Consider the following 22,055-nt stretch of genomic DNA (forward strand, 5'->3'; position numbering starts at 1 on the left):
GGAACTTCCGTGGAGCCATTGGGACAATAGACAGTGGTACTTAATTTAGATTCAGTTGGCAGATTGACAGTACTTTAGAGAACAGTAGCAGAAGGATTGTGGTATATTTAGAATTTAACCTTTATTTATCCGGGTTAGTTTCATTAAGATAATCATGCAATCGTGACCTTTGTCAGTATAGTTGAACTGGTTAGGAAAAGTAGCCTAAACAGCAATAAACCATGCATCACTGTTAATTCAAGAGTTGGGCTAAGTTCATTTCCGGCTAATTATTAAGTTGAAGAATACACGTATCTATATTTTAAAGAACTCCATCTTAAGAACATTCCTTAATATTTTGATGAACAAAAGATTGGAGATATTCTACTAGTACTTTATGGCACTAGACCATTGTGTGTCCAAAAAAATTTGTCTCATGATTCCATTTGGTGTTGCAATGTAATAGTATCAGTGAAGATTTATACAGGCATCCAAAACATGTTGTAATTTATACATTCAAGGTGAAAGGCCATTGTTTCTGTCCTTTTGGATATAATGGGAGGAAGCTCCTTAGACCTTCAACCTACATGGTTCACAGTTACTCTTAATGATTGAGTAAACATTACTTGTTCCTGTCAAGAGGTCAGGCTTGTCTGTCATGTACTTGTTGACCTGTCTACAGTGACATAACAAGTTTGCTCTATGAATTGTTTGGGACCTCTGAGGAACGTACAGTACCAGTCAAAAGTTTGGACACACCTACTCATTCAAGGATTTATAGTTTATTTTTTTACTATTTTGTAGAATAATAGTGAAGACATCAAACTATGAAATAACACACATGGAATCATGTAGTAACCAACAAAGTGTTAAACAAATCAAAATATATTTTATATTTGAGATTCTTCAAAGTAGCCAGGCTTTGCCCTGGACAGCTTTGCACACTCTTGGCATTCTCTCAACCAGCTTCATGAGGTAGTCACCTGGAATGCATTTCAATTAACAGGTGTGCCTTGTTAAAAGTTGATTTGTTGAATTTCTTTCCTCTTAATGCGTGTTGTGTTGTGACAAGGTAGAGGTGGTATATAGAAGGTCATTATTAACACGAGCAATGGACATTAGACAGGTGGAAATATGTCCTTTGGTCTGGTGTCTTTGTGAGATTCAGAGTAGGTGAACTTATGATCTCCGCATGTGTGGTTCCCACCGTGAAGTATGGAGGAGGAGGTGTGACGGTGTGGGGGTGCTTTGCTGGTGATGCTGTCGGTGACTTATTTAGAATTCAAGGCACTCTTCACCAGCTTGGCTAACACAGCATTCTGCAGCGATACGCCATCCCATCTGGTTTGTGCTTAGTGGCACTATCATTTGTTTTTCAATAGGACAATGACCCAACACCTCCAGGCTGTGTAAGGGCTATTTGACCAAGAAGAGGAGTGATGGAGTGCTGCATCAGATGACCTGGCCTACACAATCACAGTTGGTCAAATATTTCTAAAACTAAAAGCATTGTATTTGGAACAAATCACTCACTAAACCCTAAACCTCAACTAAATCTTGTAATAAATAATGTGGATATTGAGCAAATTGACATGACTAAACTGCTTGGAGTAACACTAGATTGTAAACGGTCATGGTCAAGACATATTGATGCAGTAGTAGCTAAGATGGGGAGAAGTCTGTCTATAATAAAGTGATGCTCTGCCTTCTTAACAACACTATCAACAAGGCAGGTCCTACAGGCCCTAGTTTTGTGGCACCTTGACTACTGTTCAGTCGTGTGGTCAGGTGCCACAAAAAGGACTTAGGAAAATTGCAATTGGCTCAGAACAGGGCAGCACGGCTGGCCCTTGGATGTACACAGAGAGCTAATATTAATAATATACATGTCAATCTCTCCTGGCTGAAAGTGGAGGTGAGATTGACTTCATCACTACTTCTATTTATGAGAGGTATTGACATGTTGAATGCACCGAGTTGTCTGTCTAAACTACTGGCACACAGCTCAGACACCCATGCATACCCCACAAGACATGCCACCAGAGGTCTCTTCACAGTCCCCAAGTCCAGAACAGACTATGGGAGGCACACAGTACTACATAGAGCCATGACTACATGGAACTCTATTCCACATCAAGTAACTGACGCAAGCAGTAAAATTAGATTTAAAAAACAGAAAAAAACACCTTATGGAAATGCGGGGACTGTGAAGCAACACAAACATTGGCACAGACACATGCATATACACACACACACACACATACGATAACATATGTACTATACATACACATGGATTTAGTACTGTAGATATGTGGTAGTGGCGGAGTAGGGGCCCGAGGGCACACAGTGTGTTGTGAAATCTGTGAATGTATTGTAATGTTTTTAAAATTGTATAAACTGCCTTAATTTTGCTGGACCCCAGTTAGAGTAGCTGCTGCTTTGGCAGCAGCTAATGGGGATCCATAATAAATACATATACAAAAATCACCCAACCTCAACCCAATTGAGATGGTTTGGGATGAGTTGGACCACAGAGTGAAGGAAAAGCAGCCAACAATTGCTCAACATATGTGGGAACTCCATTAAGACTGTTGGAAAAGCATTCCAGGTGAAGCTGGTTGAGAGAATGCCAAGAGTGTGCAAAGCTGTCAAGGCAAAGGGTGGCTTCTTTGAAGAATCTAAAATCATCTAAAATATATTTGGATTTGTTTAACACTTTTTTGGGTTACTACATGATTCCATATGTTATTTCATAGTTTTGATGTCTTTACTATTATTCTACAATGTAGAAAATAGTAAAAAATAAAGAAAAACATTTGAATGAGTAGGTGTGTCCAAAACTTTGACTGGTACTGTATGTGGTTGTTGATGGGGCAACACTGGACAAAGGCACTATGTATTCCGTGTACAGAATATCTGGATATTTGGAGCTGTGTGATGTATGGTAATGGTTTTGTTTAAAAAAATCATTAGATGAGGTTATTGTAAGCCTTGCTTGTTTTTGGTGGTCAAAACTCTCATTTGTGGGAAGACAATTCAAGCAGGCAGTGATGTGTGCTGTGCTCGGCACGTTTCCCAGGCAATGTTTATGAACTACAGGCTTGTAGACTAACTTTGACGTTTTCGTAAAATGTACTGTTATGGCATTGTGCACCAGCTAGTCTCAGACTCACTGGTTATGAATGGACCTCCTCTGTCGTGTCTTCTTCCAGCTCTCCGTGAAGACTTCCGGGTGCAGCCCACTGATGTGGAGGTGGCTGTGGAGGAGGTGGCGGTGATGAACTGCAGCCCGCCGGTGGGACACCCCGAGCCCAACGTCACCTGGAGGAAAGACGGGGTCCCCATCAACAACACTGACCCGCATTACACTGTGAGACCTCCTTAAACATAGCTACATGCTTTTTAGGGGTTTGTATGGTTTGGAAATTGGAAATTAACACTGGGACAGTTGTAAGTCTGCATTTCATTGCAGAAAATGTATTTTCAAAACATGTAGCTTTTTCCATATTTTAATGAATTGATCTAACTTTAGTTAATTCCCCGAGGTGGCAGGAGCTGAAATTTATTCCACACCAACCTGGGGGGTTCATCATACTGTTTTGTTTGATTACTTATTTCTCAAATCCTGATGTGGTATCATCCTTTTACCAATAGAGGGCATTGTTGTACAAAGGTTTGATTAAAACCACAGGCTGCTTCATTTTCATTTTTCATTAATAAAAGAAGACCTTTCATCTTGGACCAAAAATGATGATCATTTATCCTCTGCAATGGCAAATTCATTTGCCTTCTGGTTAGAGGGTCAGCCCTGAGATTTGACTGTTGAGAGTTCAATCCCTGGCTGAGTCATACCAAAGACAAAACAATGCGTCTCTGTTTGGCACACAGGGGACTGTACATTATACTGCCCCAATTCACAGGACATGGTTAGGTGAGTGTCCGGCTTTGTAAAGTAGCTGTTGGGTCCAGTTAAAGCAGCAAAGTAGAGTCAGATTACTGCTGCCAAAAGAAGAGATGGGGGGGGAGTCATTCCTAAGGAGATAGATTGGGGGTAAGGCCCTGTGATAGACTAGCATCCTGTCCAGGGGGTGTACTTGTACATCAAGCTGTTCACTCTACAGAAACAGGAGATAGGAGCAGGAGCCTATGAGCCATTTCGGCTCACACAAGCCAAGGCTGGTACAAGGCTTTTTATCCTCTGCAATATATATATTTTTTTAACTGTATGTGATTGCTACCCATGTGACCTATAGGCGCTGAATGGGAAGTTGATCATTGCCCCAGCCCAGAAGAATGACTCTGGCGTGTACATCTGTGTGGCTTCCAACACTGTGGGAGTAAGAGAGAGCAGGGCCGCCCGCCTTTCTGTCCTAGGTAAGATAAACCCTGACCCCATATACAGTACATCAGCATTTTAGCAATAACCTTTTCACACTACTGAGCCAAGCTGTACAGCGCTGGCCTGATTATGCATCCACCATTGTTGCTGGAAATGACAATGTGAAAAGAACTGAGTCAGCACAGTACAGTTTAGGTCTGCACAACATTGTGGAAAAGGTATGTCATGCTGCTAAGAATGTTTGCTATTGATAAAAGGGATAGCATGGAATTGAATGCAATTGAATGCATGAGGTATGATATGACTAACCATACTTTTCATATTTGTCCGTGCTTTCTCAATCCTCAGCCAAGCCAGTGATGGTGCTAAAGCCTCAGGATATGTCGGTGGGGAAGGGGGAGTCTGCCCAGTTCTACTGCGAGGCTAAAGGAGATCCCATGCCTGCTGTGGAGTGGAGCCGCGAGCAGGGCCCTCTGCCCAATGGCAGGTCTGATTCTTGTATTCAACTAAAAAAGTTTTGTCCATTAACTGTACATTAGACTTAAAAGCTGTCATTTACATGAGGTGTATATCTTGACATCAGGTGCATATGTAACATTTTAAAAAACAATGACGAAAGACATGGAGAATGTATTAAAAATGAGTTTTGGATGAATTGGCAATGTCTGAGATTGTGCTTTTGAAAATAATTTGGTGTAGTTATCTTCAACCATATTTTTACTGTGACTCTCTCTCAGCTTAGCTACTCCACAGCACAGTCAGTGCATATGTCATGAAAGGCAATACTTAGTATACTGTTCAATAATATGTCATTCTTTGATTTCTAATAATTGCATGCAGTTGCTAGAGGGAGTGTTGTACTGATTTCTGTGTCATGTCTGTAGGTATCTAGTAAATCCTGACCAGAGCCTCCAAATCCACTATGTGACGTCACTGGATTCTGGGAGGTACACCTGTACAGCTGTCAACGACGTGGGGGTGGTCACCGCCAGTGCACAGCTAGTAGTGGAGGGTAAGAGCGCTTAGCTTGGGCCTTCAACGCTACGTTTATGTGTTGTGTATCGGTTGAATATGTAATATACAGTGTTTATGTTGTGTACAGCAGGACTGTGTGTCTAAGCCAGTTTCGCCTTGGTGAAATCAAAGTTTATCCTATCGTACCCTATTTCCTTACAGCTAAATATAATGAACTCAGCAAGAAAATAAACTGCCCTTTTTCAGGACCCTGTCTTTCAAAGATAATTCGTAAAAATCCAAATGACTTCGCAGATCTTCATTGTAAAGGGTTTGAACACTGTTTCCCATGCTTGTTCAATGAACCATAAACAATTAATGAACATGCACCTGTGGAACGGTCGTTAAGACACTAACAGCTTACAGACGGTAGGCAATTAAGGTCACAGTTATGAAAACTTAGGACACTAAAGAGGCCTTTCTACTGACGCTGAAAAACACCAAAAGAAAGATGCCCAGGGTCCCTGCTTATCTGCGTGAACATGCCTTAGGCATGCTGCAAGGAGGCATGAGAACTTCAGATGTGGCCAGGGCAATAAATTGCAAGACAGGATGGACAGCTGATCGTCCTCGCAGTGGCAGACCACGTGTAACAAGACCTGCACAGGATGGGTACATCCGAACATCACACCTGCGGGACAGGTACAGGATGGCAACAACAACTGCCCGAGTTACACCAGGAATGCACAATCCCTCCATCAATGCTCAGACTGTCCACAATAGGCTGAGAGAGGCTGGACTGAGGGCTTGTAGGCCTGTTGTAAGGCAGGTCCTCACCAAATATCACCGGCAACAACATCGCCTATGGGCACAAACCCACCGTCGCTGGACCAGACAGGACAGGCAAAAAGTGCTCTTCACTGATGAGTTGCGGTTTTGTCTCACCAGGGGTGATGGTCGGATTTGCATTTATCGTCGAAGGAATGAGCGTTACACCAAGGCCTGTACTCAAGAGCGGGATCGATTTGGAGGTGGAGGGTCCGTCATGGTCTGGGGCGGTGTGTCACAGCGTCATCGGACTGAGCTTGTTGTCGTTGTAGGCTATTTCAAAGCTGTGCTTTACAGGGAAGACATCCTCCTCCCTGATGTGGTACCCTTGCTGCAAGCTCATCCTGACATGACACTCCAGCAAGACATTGCCACCAGCCATACTGCTCGTTCTGTGCGTGATTTCCTGCAAGACAGGAATGTCAGTGTTCTGCCATGGCCAGCGAAGAGCCCAGATCTCAATCCCATTGAGCACGTCTGGGACCTGTTGGATAGGAGGGTGAGGGCTAGGGCCATTCCCCCCAGAAATGTCCGGGAACTTGCAGGTGCCTTGGTGGAAGAGTGGGGTAACATCTGACAGCAAGAACTAGCAAATCTGGTGCAGTCAATGAGGAGGAGATGCACTGCAGTACTTGCAGCTGGTGGCCAGTAACTGACTGTTACTTTTGATTTTGATCCCCCCTTTGTTCAGGGACACATTATTCCATTTCTGTTAGTCATGTGTCTGTGGAACTTGTTCAGTTTATGTCTCAGTTGTTGAATCTTATGTTCATACAAATATTTACACATATTATTTACAATATTTACACTGAAAATAAACGCAGTTCACAGTGAGAGGACATTTCTTTTTTTGCTGAGTTTAAATCTATTTCTCCTAAGGGAACACATCAAACTGGAATGCACAACAAAGACCATATTAGGGACAATACTTTTTTATGACGTCCGTGAGATGGCGGCGGAATTGAGTGTGGTTCTAAAGTAAACTGTTTTTAGGATCACTATGGAAATGTATATGGAGTTTAGTTTGTGTCAATTTCAGTGACAGTAGGGAACTTCCATTTATGAACATAAAATATTATCTTCTCTGAAGAGTTTTCTCCCTCCTTCACAGAAGCCGCAAGTACCAGACAGAGGGACCTTCACAGAGAGTTGTCGGCCCTGCGCGTGGCTCTGGAGAATGTGACGGTGCTGACTCCAAACTCCAACATGTCCCAAGTGCAGTGGAAGGTACGGAGATCAGACGTCACATGGAGGCGCATGTATTATTAGGAAAACTGTTAGGTGTTAACCTTTTGCTGAACTAAGATTGAGGTCTGTAATTTTTCACGTTTGTTCAGAGCATTATTTTCATGTCACAGAGAACGTTCAAATAATGCGGATTTAAGGTTGTCTTTTTTGAGTTTCTACTCTCCAAAAAGGCATATCTTTTAACTGTGGCTTTCCTTTTGTTTTGTTCCTTTCAGCTCCAGTCTTTCCCAACCCAGCCACACTACCTGGATGGTTTCGAGGTCCTCTATCGCTCTCTCCTGCCCGCCAGTTCAGACTGGGCAGCTAAGAGGGTTGTACTACCAAACTTCCAAACACTGGTCGGCCCGCTCAAGAGGGGCTACAAGTATGAGTTCAAAGTGCGTCCCTACGGCAGCAGCCTTTACGGCCGGGAGAGCAACACCAGGCACCTAGGTGTACCTGAGACAGGTAAGGATTCAAAACGGTTAGAGTTGGCTGTTATCAAAGAAACATTTATGAAAATATTGGTGTTTCTTTGGATACTGTAGCTCAGGAGTAGTCTTAACTTTATAGTGCTATTTTGTCTGTGGTTTTTACACGTGTTGTTATTTTCATGAAACTCCATCCTCCCACAGTGCCTAGTGCCCCACCTCAGGCCATCTTCATAACAATGACCCCTGACCATAATGACACGGTCCATGTGACCTGGAAGCCTCCCCCCCATGAATCTCACAATGGCATCATCACGGGATACCAGGTAAGAACAAGATGACTAAAAACCCCTTTTACCTTCCCGTATCTATCCTTGAAGAAGTTACTCAAGCACACTGGCATTCTTGTATGCTCCACAATGTGTTTTATGAAACGTTTGTGAGAATGCAAGAAATTCCAGTGTGAGTTTTTTTTCTCTATGTTCAGTACCTGACATAATACATTCACACGTTCTAATGAGACATTGTATTGACAGGGTGTCCTATGCAAACCTGGCCTGCAGGCTTTTGTTCAAGTGCAAAACACCTGATTCAACTAATCAGTCTTGATAGAAGTGGTTGAACTTCTAGAAGAAGACCATGATAAGTTTAATCAAAGGTGTGCTGAACTGGTATAAAAGCCAGCTCTCTAGGACCAGAGTTATCTATTACTCCTGCTGAAGAATCAATCACCTGAAGAAAAAAAAACACACACACACACACACACAACTGTAATGCTTCCCTGGTTCCCTCTTTGATCTCTGGGTGTGTGTCCGTGTGTCCTGTCCAGGTGTGGTGTGTGCAGTCGGAAGAGCAGCAGTACCTGAACTGGACAGTGGACGGTGGGACCTACAGTCTGGAAATAACCCCTCTGTACCCAGGGAAACAGTACTGGGTTCGGGTGGCGACGGTCAACGGAGCTGGCGTCGGGGTGCAGAGTGACCCCCATAAAGTGGTCATAGGTCAGTGACAACATGCAACAGTTAAATATGGTCAAATGAACGCAAAAAGGTTATGAAACCAAGCCAAGAGGTTGAAGTAATTGTTCGTAGAGCTCCGAGACAGGATTGTGTCGAGGCACAGATCTGGGGAAGGGTACCAAAAAATGCCTGCAGCATTGAAGGTCCCCAAGAACACAGTGGCCTCCATCATTCTTAAATGAAAGAAGTTTGGAACCAACAAGACTCTTCCTAGAGCTGGCCGCCCGGCCAAACTGAGCAATCGGGGGAGAAGGGCCTTGGTCAAGGAGGTGACCAAGAACCCAATGGTCACTCTGACAGAGCTCCAGAGTTCCTCTGTGGAGGTGGTTGTCCTTCTGGAAGGTTCTCCCATCTCTGCAGCACTCCACTAATCAGCCCTTTATGGTAGAGTGGCCAGACGGAAGCCACTCCTCAGTAAGAGGCACATGACAGCCCACTTGGAGTTTGAAAAGGCACCTAAAGGACTCTCATACCATGAGAAACAAGATTCTCTGGTCTGATGAAACCAAGATTGAACTCTTTGCCCTGAATGCCAAGCGTCACGTCTGGAGGAATCCTGGCAACATCCCTATGGTGAAGCATGGTGGTAGCAGCATCATGGTGTGGGGATGATATTCAGCAGCAAGGACTGGGGGACTAGTCAGGATTGAGTGAAAGATGAACGGAGCAAAGTACAGAGAGATCCTTGATGAAAACCTGCTCCAGAGCACTCAGGACGTCAGACTGGGGCAAAAGTTTACCTTCCAACAGAACAATGACCCTAAGCACACAGCCAAGACAACTCTGGAGTGGCTTCGGGACAAGTCTCTGAATGTCTTTGAGTGGCCCATCCAAAGCCCGTACTTGAACCCGATCTAACATCTCTGGAGAGACCTAAAAATAGCTGTGCAGCGACACTCCTCATCCAACCTGACAGACCTTGAAGGGATCTGAAGAGAAGAATGGGAGACACTCCCCAAATACAGTTGTGCCAAGCTTGTAGTGTCATACTCAAGAAGACTCAAGGCTGTAATTGTTCTAAAGGTGCTTCAACAAAGTACTGAGTAAATGGTCTGAATACTTAGGTAAATGTGAAATTTCAGTGTTTTATTTATTTATTTTTTGTGAAAGATTTGGACACAGTACCTACTCATTCAAGGGTTTTACTTTATTTGTATTATTTTCTACATTGTAGAATAATAGTGAAGACATCAAAACTATGAAATAACACATATGGAATCATGTAGTAACCAACAACAAAAAAATGTATACAAATCAAAAATATATTTTCTATTTGAGATTCTTCAAAGTAGCCACCCTTTGTTTTGATGACAGCTTTGCACACTCTTGGCATTCTCTCAACCAGCAATATGAGGTAGTCACCTGGAATGCATTTCAATTAACAGGTGTGCCTTGTTAAAAGTTAATTTGTGGAATTTCTTTCCTTATTGCTTTTGAGCCAGTTGTGTTGTGACATGGTATACAGAAGATATCCCTATTTGGTAAAAGACCAAGTCCATATTATGTCAAGAACAGCTCAAATAAGCAAAGAGAGATGACAGTCCATCATTAATTTAAGACATGAAGGTCAGTTAATCCGGAAAATAACTTTGAACGTTTCTTCATGTTTGAAATGCATTCCAGGTGAAGCTGGTTAAGAGAATGCCAAGAGTGTGCAAAGCTGTCATCAAGGCAAAGGGTCGCTACTTTGAAGAATCTAAAATATTATATAAACCCCCACACAACAGAGCCTGAAACCTCTCTCTCTCTGTGTGTCTCTGTCTCTCTGTGTGTTTTCTCTCTCACTGTGTCTTTTCATTTTTGTCTTGTTTTTGACTTTCCTGTCCCTCCCTATTCCAGACTCCCAGAGGTACGGGGCCCCCAAGTCGGACAGCCCCAGTAGGGACCTCACTCAGGTCCTGGCAGTGCTGAGGGGCCCAGTGTTCATTGGGAGTGTTGGCGCCCTCCTGTGGTGCATCCTGGTGATAACAGCCGTCTGCCTGTATCGCCGCCACACCCGGCCTGGCGACCACCTGGGACGAGGCCACATCAAGGCTAAAGGTCTGTCTGGGCAAGAATTGGGGGATAGCTTATATGTTGTATCTTTAGTATTAGCTTGGCATAGGATATTTGGAGCATGGATATGTCATGGTACGCTAGTCCACTGTGCCATAATGGGTACATAATTAGCGTTAGCAGCTAATCAGGTTTTTTATTTAGCTAAAACAAGAGGTTCTAGTTATTGATGTGTAACTGAAGGTTTCACCCCTCACAGGGTTGTATTATAGCGGGCATGCATTCCATAGGTTGATTTGGACTCATCATTCAAGGTCGTCAAATGCTTATATGATAAATAATATCAAGGACGGAATTAACGTTACCATCTCCAGTGTTCCTGTATAAGGTGTGTTCCCTCATTGGGAAATCAACGAGACTATAAAATTACTATGACTCTGGATTTTGCAGGTTTGTACAGGTTGGCCAGTGAGGACCTCATCATAAAACACAGGTAGGTGGAGGACAAACAGTGTGGCTCATTGACAATGTCACTACCTTTTGTTTCGTTAAACACAAAGTGGACAAAACGTTAGGAACACTCTTTCCCTGACAGACTGACCAGGTGAATCCAGGTGAAAGCTATATGCCTTATTGATGTCACTTGTTAAATCCACTTCAATCAGTGAAGGTGAATGGGAGGTTAAAGAAGGATTTTTAAGCCTTGAGACATTTGAGACATGGATTGTGTGTATGTGCGCCATTCAGAGGGTGAATGGGCAAGACAAAATATTTAAGTGCCTTTGAACAGGGTATGGTAGTAGGTGTCAGGCGCACCGTTTTGTGTCAAGAACTGCAACACTGCTGGGTTTTTTATGGCCAAAAGTTTCCCGTGTATCAAGAATGTTCCACCACCCAGAGAACATCCAGACAACTTGACAACTGTGGGAAGCATTGGAGTCAACATGGGCCAGCATCCCTGTGGAACGCTTTTGACAGCTTGTAGAGCCCATGCCTCAACAAATTCAAATACATTTATTCATAAAGACCTTCTTACATCAGCTGATGTCACAAAGTGCTGTACAGAAACACAGCCTAAAACCCCAAACAGCAAGCAATGCAGGTGTAGAAGCACAGTGGCTAGGAAAACTCCCTAGAAAGGCCGGAACCGAGGAAGAAACCTAGAGAGGAACCAACCAGGCTATGAGGGATGGCCAGTCCTCTTCTGGCTGTGCCAGGTGGAGATTTTAACAGAACATGGCTAAGATGTTCATAGACGACCAGCAGGGTCAGATAATAATAATCACAGTGGTTGTAGAGGGTGCAACAGGTCAGCACCTCAGGGGTAAATGTCAGTTGGCTTTTCATAGCCGATCAATTGAGGCTGTTCTGATGGCAAAAGGGGGAAGGTATTCCTAATGTTTTGTACACTCCGTGTATGCTCATGTGTAATATGATCTGATCCTCTATATGTGCCTCCTAGTTTTGCCATTTTAACCATACCCATTACATGGGATTGATTGATTGATTGGCTGACTGATTGATTGATCTGTGTCTCTGCAGAATGGCAGCCCCAGACTCTCCGTGGATCTCGGGTGTGTGGAGACCAACCCTGAGTGACGAGAAGTACCAGGGACTGTGGGCTCAGAGCCAGGAGAACCCCGGCTTCAGAAGGACTAGTGAGTTCTGCTTTAAAGCTGGTGTAGAATCAGTTCTACCATATTTTTGTAATGTTGTGTTGCTACCATGCTATGTTGTTGTCTTAGGTCACTCTTTATGTAGTGTTGTGGTGTCTCTCTTGTCATGATGTGTGTTTTGTCTTATATTTTTATTTTATTTTTAAACCCAGCCCCTGTCCCCGCTGGAGGCCTTTTGCCTTTTGGTAGGCTGTCATTGTAATTAAGACATTGTTCATAACTGACTTGCCTAGGTAAATAAAGGTAAAAAAATAAACAAAAACAAGTTCCTTCTACCACATTTCTTACTGTGACCAGTATGCGCTAGATAACGAAGACTGGTCCTGGACCAGTTGATAATGCAACTAACTCTGCTTTTCATCATGGAAGCTACGAACCTCTGCTACATAAACAATATACTTGATCCATTCTGCCTCAGAATTTCTCCAATCTTAGATCGATAGATATAATTTATTTGACATCTTAAAAATACAATTCCAGCCACACAAGTGGATGCATAGCATTTCAAATTCACAAAAGTGGATGCACAATATTTATCATCATCATGGGGAACAAATAGTGTTTCTCTTCTTATTCCCAGCGTTGCCCATCACGGACAAGAAGGACCCCAGCTCTCTGGACGCAGCTGTCCCTATTGTGCCCGACAGCTGCGGTGTCTACGGGACGTTCTACGTGGACCTGACGGGTAATGGCCTCAAGACCTTCAACAGCCCTGCCCGATGCCCCAAGCGGCCCCACTGCCGCCACACCTCCTCCTCACAGGACGGCGCAGCGACGGTGCGCATCTCCCAGCCTGCCACAGTTGTCAAGACCACGCTTGTCCAGGCTGGCCAGGCATTGCCATGGAAACAGGCCTTGCCCTCGCAGCCCAAGATGGGCGTGCTCAAGGAGTCGTGGGAAAATAATTACAAGCAAGGTGATTGTCAATGTGGTGTCTTCCTTGCATTTTTTTTTATGTCCTTGCTATTGGTGAACGTCGATCTGTAGTTACTTTTGAGTCACAGACTTTGTCTCCTTTCCCAGATCTCCATGCGGTGAACAGCGCCCCCTTGCTGTCGTCGAGGAGCCAGGCGCTGGCTATGAGGGGAATGCCTGACAAACAGAGGCTCAGCCACTTCCCACCAGGTACTGTACTGTACAGTCATCTTATACCACTCATACCCTAAAGGATTTTAATGCTCAGGAACAATTAACCAGTGTATTCACTGCCCCCCAGGGTGTTAACCTTTTTGTTCTACCCCAAGCACACCTAATTGATCTTATCAAGGGCTTCATAATTAGTTATCTTAAATCAGGTGTGTCAGTGTTGGGCTAGAACAGATATGTGCACCCCTGGGGGTTCCCCCAGGAATGGATGGTACAGTCAGAACCCCTGTCCTTGACAGTATTGTTTTTGTTGTGCTAACCTTGGTGCCTGTGTGTATTTTTCCTCCAGGTGGGCGCTCGGAGTGCTTCAAGCCCCTGGCGTCGCCCCGCTTCCTGCACTACTCTGCCTCACTGCACCTGGTGGACATGCTGCCACCCCCGCTGCCCATGGGCGACACCACTGACACACACAGCCTCACCTCAGAGGAAGGGTGAGGAACTTCCTGTTGACTACTTCCTGACACCAATTTATCCATAACTTCTCCCATTCCCCACTCTCTAATGAGCCACTGCGCTCTGCTTCCCTCCATTTCCTTGCCCCGTAGTAAAACGCTATGGCCTGAAGTGGTTTCCTGTCTACTGCTGGAGAAAATGATTGTACTTCCTCCCTGCTCTTAGCCCCGACGACAGAGCCTCGACACGGCTCAGAGAACGGCAACCAACACCCAGCAATCAAATGCCAATTTACTTGCCCATGAATGACACGTAACCACAGTTTAAACAAAGGAAACTGCTCAATTCTAGTTACAGTATGACTATTCTCTTGCAAGGAATAGCACTTTTGTTAGAAACAAAATTGGAATATCTTGTAACTATAGTACATTTACGCAACTAAGCGTGAGGAACATACAGACTGAGACAGATCCACAGTCAGGGACATTAGCTGCTGTAATATCAAGCTAATATTTTGGCTTAAAGGCCAACTCTGTGACATAGCCATTTTGTTAATTATTTAATGATATACCTGATTCTTGAAGAATATCACTTATCAATGTCTCATGAATTTATTTTTAATTATTGGAAATTACCATCTGACCCTAATTCATCACACCTAGGTCCAGCAGGTCCACTAAGCTGACTGTAGATGCCGGGTCTCTTCAGTCTGTGTGTGCTGCGTCTGGTCACCACGGCCCCCCCACCAACACTAACACCAACACCACTGGCTGCCCCTCCTATAGCCGCCTGTCCACTGCCTCCTACTGCATGTCATTGGATGAGGAGCAGGACGCAACGATGACCTCACAGGAAGTCACCCAGTACCTGGAGCTCAGTCCCAGGGCCGAGAAGCACAGGTAGGGTTGCCATGGAAACCTAGGGGTGGCGACTAAGGGAGGGCGAGAGGCTTACTGTCAGAGTCATTGATTGAAGGGCTTTCACGCTATCTATTCCACTACATCGATTGATAAGGGCTTTTAAACTTAGACAACCAAAAATATTGTCAGTAATATTTAATCTGACTTTTCTCCAAAGCCAGTAGCTAGTCTCTTTATCAGTAAAATGTTTGATATTACAAGAATAATTCTGTTATGTTACTACAGTATTGCTTTACAGGTGTTTTTACTTGTTTTTACTTTATTCACCTCTTACCTTACCTCACTTCCTGTTTCCAGCGCCACGTTGGAGAATCCTCCCGCCTCCTCCCTGTCTCGCACCTTTTCCCCCACTCCCACCCTGGGCTATATCTATGGGCCCCTCCCCTCCGACCAACTGGAGGACGGGATGACTGACGAACAGGAGCCAATGGGCCCCCGACGGGCCCGGTTTCATAGCACTCCCTCGTCGCTCTGCAGCGAATGGGAGGGTTCGCTGTGGAACGGCTGGGGCTCGGTGTCAGAGGGAAACATGGCAAACAGCACCCGCAACAGCTTCATCAGCTCGTCGGATGGCTCCTTCATGAACGACGCCAACTTTGCCCGCGTGCTTGCCACTGTGGCCGCCGAGTCCATGAGTGAAGCCTCCTTCTCAGGCAAGGCTGCTGGATAAACATTATTAAAACGTTAATGCATGTTTTAATATGGTTGCCCAAATGTAGCCAATCATCATACTTAGGCAGGTTATTCATATATGTTCTTCCTTGAGATTGAGATGTCTTTCCACCAACTGGCACTAGGTGGTGCACTATTACAAGACAATCCTAAAATGGTGCCTTGGAGTCAGATTTACATCAGACATTCAATCTGATTCCACTAGCCTCTATAGTTTGGTCATCATATACTTGTGTATGAAGATTTCTGGATGGATGTGTCAGGCTACATCAGGGTTAGGTATTATTCATTAATTTAACGTTGTCCATTGAATTTAACAAATAACAAACATTTTACAACTCATAAATGGAATTACAGTGTATTCCAGTAGATGGTGGAGAAATGGAATTGAGCACACAATCAGGTGTCACCAATTTTCATTTGTGTAGCTTATCGGCATGCTCTGTATCCATTGGGGATGTAGCCTTACCTAGGTTTAAGCAGTGGTCTTGTATTCGAGGATGCATAGATGGGCTACATGTGGGAATTGTCAGTGCTTGTGTGGCCCCTGAAGCTGACCTATGGGACAGATAGATGTGATTGAGTTGAGAGAGTATCTCACAGACACACACAGTGTAAAGAGAAAGTGTGTGTGTGTGTTTAAATGTGTGTGTGTGTGTGTCCGTGCATGTGTGTGTTGGGCAGGGGGTTAGCTCAGGATTTGGGGGATGGCAATGGGTGATTACTTAAGACCTCTCAGCAAATTAAAGGGGCTAGTGAGCCAGCATTCTCAGACTGTTACTTAATCAATAACTCTGTCCTTTTTCCAAATGTGCAGATGTCCGATTCAACTTTACTCGATTTGCCCAATTGTTCTTAAAAAAAAAAAAAAAAAGAATCGGTCTCATGAAAACGTCTGTAGCAGCCGAAAGGTTTGGGCTACAAACTATTATGACACCACTATGGAAACTCTCACAAACATGATGGTGTTCTCCGTTTTGCTCTACGACCCCCACAAGTGTTCCGGGACTCATCTGACGGTAACCCGGTACCAGATTAAACAATTAATGGAAATATGAAAGTAGATTTGTGCCAAAATATGTTAAAACAATATATATTTTCTGAGATTTCTTATATCTCCTAGATATAGAACACGCACTTCAAACCTTATTCCTTATGATTTATTTGGTCTGTTTATTTGGTCTGATAATTTTTTTTCACTATTTGGTCTGTTGACCAATCAGATCAGCGCCGAAAAATACCAATTAGTGGGAAAATTATTGGAATTGGTCTGCCTGTGTAAACGCAGCCATATATGTTTATTCTTACCCTCTAAATCAGGGACTCATTTAGACCTGGAACACCAGGGCTGTGTTTACACAGGCAGCCCAATTCTGATATTTTTTCAATTTATTGTTCTTTTGACCAATCACATCAGATCTTTTTCAGAGCTGATCTGATTGGTCAAATGACCAATTACTGATAAAAAAAATCTGAATTGGATTGTCCAGGGGGATGCAATTCATTGTCAGGTAGAACAGAAAACCAGCAGGCTCCGGACCTCATAGGGTAATATTTGGATACCCCTGCCCTATATAGTGCACTACTTCTGACCAGTGGACATACGGCTCTGGTTAAAAGTAGTGCACTATGTAGGTCAGGGTTCCCCAACTGGCCGCCTGCGGGTGGTTTTATTTGGTTTTCTGAGAATTTTCTTATATATATATATATATATATCTTTTGACAAAAGACTAAAAACACCAGGAAATCAGCTCCAAAATTATTTTCATTTTGTAAATCTGTTCCCAAGAATTCCCATGCATAATAGAGAGACAAATGATCATATACAAATGTAAGCAAGGTTTGAAATTGTTTTAGTCAAATATTATATCTGTCTGGGCTTCTTGTGCTCAATATGCAGTCTACTAATTATTTGTAAATATATTCCGGGCCCCCCGACCATCCGCATAAGAAAAATTCGGCCCGCGGCTGAATCTGTTGTTGGGAATAGGGTGCCATTTACATCAATGTCATTTTCCTCTTTAAAAGTCATTTTCCTCTTTAATTACTGGCCAAGGGGACAATTCCAATGAAAAGGTTGGCAGGGTGATCGGCATCTGTTTTTTTGTTTACTGTTGATATGGTACAAAGAGTCTATCTGGCACTGTAAAAATGTGTCCCTTCTGTTACATCTCTTTTATCATAACGTCAGTTGTCGTATCATCTCTCTTTGTATCATGGTGTCATATCTCATGTATTTTGTAATATATAGTATCTCTATCATGACGTCCGATGGTGTGACGTGTGTGTTAACTCTAGTTGTGTTCTACTGTCACCTCTCCAGACTTCTCTCCCCCGGCGTCGCCCCTCAGTGCCCTGTTCCCTCCAGCTCGAGGGGAAGAAGAGTGTTTCGGGGAGCTGGACCCCATGCCCGTTTGGGACTGGAGCACAGCTTGGGTGGAGGAGATGGAGGCACAGTACCGTGCCCAGTACCCCTCTCAGGCAGCAGCAACCCCCGCTTGCAACACTTGGGGGCGTTGCCGTGACGATCTTCACTATGACAACCGCCGAGCCACCGGAGGGAGTAGGGGCGAAGGACGAGGGGGGGTGAGGACGACCCCACACCGATGATCCGTTTGATGATGATGATTTTTGGTCAAATCCATTTCAATGCCAAGACATGAAATGAATTTACTCTTGATTTGTTAAGTATGAAAAGCATGTGAAAAAAAAGATAACATTTCGATATGGGTTTCATTCATGATTTTTTAAGTGGTCTTTGTTTCTCTGTGACTGCTTTCCAAGTCATCAGTAGAAGTGTAATTGGGGTTGAAATGACCATTCAACGTCTCCCGTCCAGACCACTTGGTTACCTGAACTAGGTTTCCCACAATACCTCAGGGCAGTCTCCCATGAAAATAGAATTCCTAGAATGGACATCTTCTATGGTGTGTCCTCTGTTTTGTGTTCTCATATGACCTGGGCTGGGCTTTCCAAGAGATGAACCGCAGTGCCAAAACAACTCTAAAAAAGTTTCAGTCAAAATTCTGTCATATCATAGGTTGTTCCAAAACAAATATTTAGAGAGTGTTATGCTTTTAGTGGCACTGTTACTGTACTACAGCACTATTTTTGTCTTCCAGAATCTTCCAAGCGCTATGATCCTACTAGCCTTGGTTAAAATAGACTGAACGCACACTGGTGACCGCAGCATTCAGTCTGGTTTCATATTAATTGCAGCAGATTGGAAACTTCAGGAGCGAATTTGTACAGACCATTTACTGATCATTCATTTGCAATAGAATGTAAATATCTACGACTGATTTAATTTAATGACCCATGAACACTGTGACTTTCCAACCCATTCTGTTTCTTTTCTTTTTACCATACTTTGTTCACACAAGACCATTTTATTCCGTTTTTATTATTATTAAATGTGCTTTTGTCTCTATACAATTTTTTTATGAGCGCTAACCATTTGTCGTTTGACTAGAATTTGGAAGATGTAGTTATGTTTTGTTTCAGAGTTTGTTTTAATTTCTCTTCCTTTTAACATGAAACTTAACATCAAGGGCTGAATCTTCAGATGTGTGTGTGCAGTAACCCAATATCTTCTACTGTGGCCTTATTGATAATAAAACATATAAGTCTCAGTCTGGTAAGTTCTTAGTTATGAATGCTTATTCTAGGAAGTCTTTCTAAAGTAGCAGTGGACATTAGCCTGGGTACAGTATCTTTCCTGAGCGTTTCATCCTTGCCTTGCCAAACTTGCCCGTTTGTTTGGTAAGACGACCAACATTTTTCTAAAGCAAAAACAGACCGGCAACCAAGCTAAATTATTGAGACTTTGAGACGACTAATCTCATTCTGTGGCTCAGGATGATCTCCTGCTCCTTTTTTTTAAAACCAACTGGTATCTAACTCCAATTACATCCCGTTCAATCCAAATGTGACACTAAACCTTTTTAATGAAATGTGTGGCACTTTCAACAATGAATGTACTTGTAGAGGATGTTAGTCTTATATAATCATCAAAAATCAAACAAAAGGAAAACAATCTCTTGATGTGTCAAGCATTTTGCCCACTCTGGTCTCGGATCATTGTATTGCCTCTCCTCATATTTGGTCAACTGTGTGTGTGTGTGTGTGTGTGTGTGTGTGTGTGTGTGTGTGTGTGTGTGTGTGCGTGTGTGTGTGTGTGCGTGTGCGTGCGTGCGTGCGTGCGTGCGCGGATATGTGTCTGTAAATGTTAGTTTGGCCAATGGCTTCCTTGGCCAGAGGTTACTCCATTAGTTTGTATTGAGTTGTTTCATAGTGTTATTCGCCACTACCATGAACAAACAGACAGAAATGACATTACACAACAGTGTCCTCATCTTACCTCGTTTGTGTAGGCTACACATCCAGAAGGTTTAGGCCTTATCTCACACTGTTCACTACCCCACGGCCATATGCTCAACATGAAAAGCCAACACCAGCTCCCACTCCACACACACAAAAGCATGAAAACACACACTACATCCCCCTACACACACACAAATCGTACTAGAGGGATCTGTATCACTGCGTTAGACCCGTGCCAAGATGGCAGCTTTTTATAGCCTGTTGGTAATCCACTGACCCACATTGGCCTGGAGAGAGAGCACAGAAACTATGCCCCAGTATCTGCCAAGTAGACCTGGGTAGACCAAGTCGACCTGGGTTGATATACTATTTTAAATCTTTCAAATACTTTATTTGCTTTAGCCTGCCTGGAGTGACAAATGTGAGGTTTACACTAGGGAGTATTCTGTTGTTTCCCTTGCGGCTCTATCAAACACCGCCTGAAATTATTTCAAATAGTATTTGAACCCAGGTCTGCTTTGATGCTTGTTTTATTCATTTTTTCCCCCCCCACTTTAATCCCGTTTTTTATTTGTAATGTTTTTTTGGTTTTTTTTACGTCATAGCTGCCATTTCACCAGGGGGATTATGCATTTTGGTTGCTGCTATCTCTAGGGAGGAGAACATGCTTTTAGTTAGAGAGAAGTAATTCAATGCTTCCTCCTGTATTTGAACTGGGTTGGCCATTTAGATATGCCTGGATTTTTTTACAATAATATTCAGAGGCTCTGCTTTTGCAGAATTTATGGCAAGCCATTTTCTTACATTCCACCTCTCTGGACAGGCAATGCTGCTTAGCTGAATAGATTTCAACTGAATAGCATTTATGTGGGATTCCTTGATTTCAAAGTATACCCAGAACCATCTGGGCAGAGGTAAAATTGCAATTAAAAATTGCACACTGAACAGTGACAATTATTTCATTAACTGGATATCAATGTGGCACACATGGGCAATCCATATCCACTCTGCCATGTATGTCAATACGATGTAAGTTACCAGCTTAGCCCCTTCATCACACACACTTCCACATTCACACGCAGACACACACATACTGTGAGGGTTCGAGCGGATCACTCAAAGTGTGCCGCATTATTGGGTTACAAATTGTCTGATTTGCACCTATATGTCCACCAGTGGAGGCTGCTGAGGACAGGACGGCTCATAACAATGGCTGGAACGGAGCATGGAAACCAGCATTGAAACCACGTGTTTGATGTATTTGATACCATTCCACCTATTCCGCTCCAGCCATTACCACAAGCCTGTCCTCCCCAATTAAGGTGCCACCAGCCTCCTGCGGTGTCCACTGCATGAACTTCACAAAGATCATGTGATCAAAGGTCATGAAGTTTTGACTGCAGTCAATTGAAAGTTTCTGCAGTTGCTCTTTACCGCCATTCATATTGACAGGGCTGTAGGGGAGTGGGTCGGGAGCTTCAAGTTCCTCGACGTCCACATCGCTAAGGACTTATCATGGTCCAAACACACCAACACAGTTGTGAAGAGGGTACGACAACGAATCTTCCTACTGAGGAGGCTGAAAAGATTTAGCATGGGCCCTCAGATCCTCAAAAGTTTTACAGCTACACCATGTGGAGCATCTTGACATCACCGCCTGGTATGGCAACTGCTTGGCATCTGACCATAAGCCGCTAGAGGCTAGTGTGTATGGCCCAGTACATTACTGGGCCTGAGCTCTGTGCCATCCAGGACATCTATATCAGGCAGTGTTAGAAGAAGTCTCCAGCCACCCAAGTCCATAGACTGTTCTCTCTGCTACTGCACGGCAAGCAGTGACGGAGCGCACAAGCCATAAGACTGCGGAACAGTTCATCAAATGGCTGCCTTGACTATTTGCATTGACCCCCTTTTTATTTGCACTGACTCTCTTGCACCGGCTCTATGCGCACTCACTGGAATCTACCCACACACTCACACACTGTACTGACACTCCAACATACACAACACAGGAGGCTGTTTAGAGGAGGACGGCTCATAATAATGGCTGGAATGGAGTTAATGGAATGGTATCAAACACATGGAAACCACGTTTGATGAGTTAGATACCATTTCATTTATTCTGTTCCAGCCATTACTGAGCATGTCCTCCC

The 22,055-nt window shown here is 43.7% G+C and overlaps 1 protein-coding gene across 2 annotated transcripts in view; it reads left to right on the top strand.

The window, feature by feature from the left end:
- LOC106567651 (roundabout homolog 4) overlaps positions 1–19,211 on the top strand; it is a 30,113-nt gene extending 10,902 nt beyond the window's left edge. For both annotated transcript variants that reach the window (XM_014137188.3, XM_014137189.3), the window contains exons 3-19: positions 3,192–3,349; positions 4,233–4,353; positions 4,667–4,805; positions 5,203–5,330; positions 7,212–7,327; positions 7,564–7,795; positions 7,963–8,084; positions 8,588–8,759; positions 10,617–10,817; positions 11,223–11,265; positions 12,315–12,430; positions 13,029–13,364; positions 13,472–13,573; positions 13,884–14,025; positions 14,650–14,886; positions 15,205–15,560; positions 17,903–19,211. In XM_014137188.3, coding sequence (XP_013992663.2) covers positions 3,192–3,349; positions 4,233–4,353; positions 4,667–4,805; positions 5,203–5,330; positions 7,212–7,327; positions 7,564–7,795; positions 7,963–8,084; positions 8,588–8,759; positions 10,617–10,817; positions 11,223–11,265; positions 12,315–12,430; positions 13,029–13,364; positions 13,472–13,573; positions 13,884–14,025; positions 14,650–14,886; positions 15,205–15,560; positions 17,903–18,189 — 3,008 coding nt within the window. In that variant the 3' untranslated portion in view covers positions 18,190–19,211. The remainder of the gene's footprint in view (positions 1–3,191; positions 3,350–4,232; positions 4,354–4,666; positions 4,806–5,202; positions 5,331–7,211; positions 7,328–7,563; positions 7,796–7,962; positions 8,085–8,587; positions 8,760–10,616; positions 10,818–11,222; positions 11,266–12,314; positions 12,431–13,028; positions 13,365–13,471; positions 13,574–13,883; positions 14,026–14,649; positions 14,887–15,204; positions 15,561–17,902) is intronic.
- The last annotated feature ends 2,844 nt before the right edge of the window (positions 19,212–22,055 follow it).

Source organism: Salmo salar, chromosome 13 (genome assembly GCF_965601325.2).
Source record: "Salmo salar chromosome 13, fSalSal1, whole genome shotgun sequence".
NCBI lineage: Eukaryota > Metazoa > Chordata > Actinopteri > Salmoniformes > Salmonidae > Salmo > Salmo salar.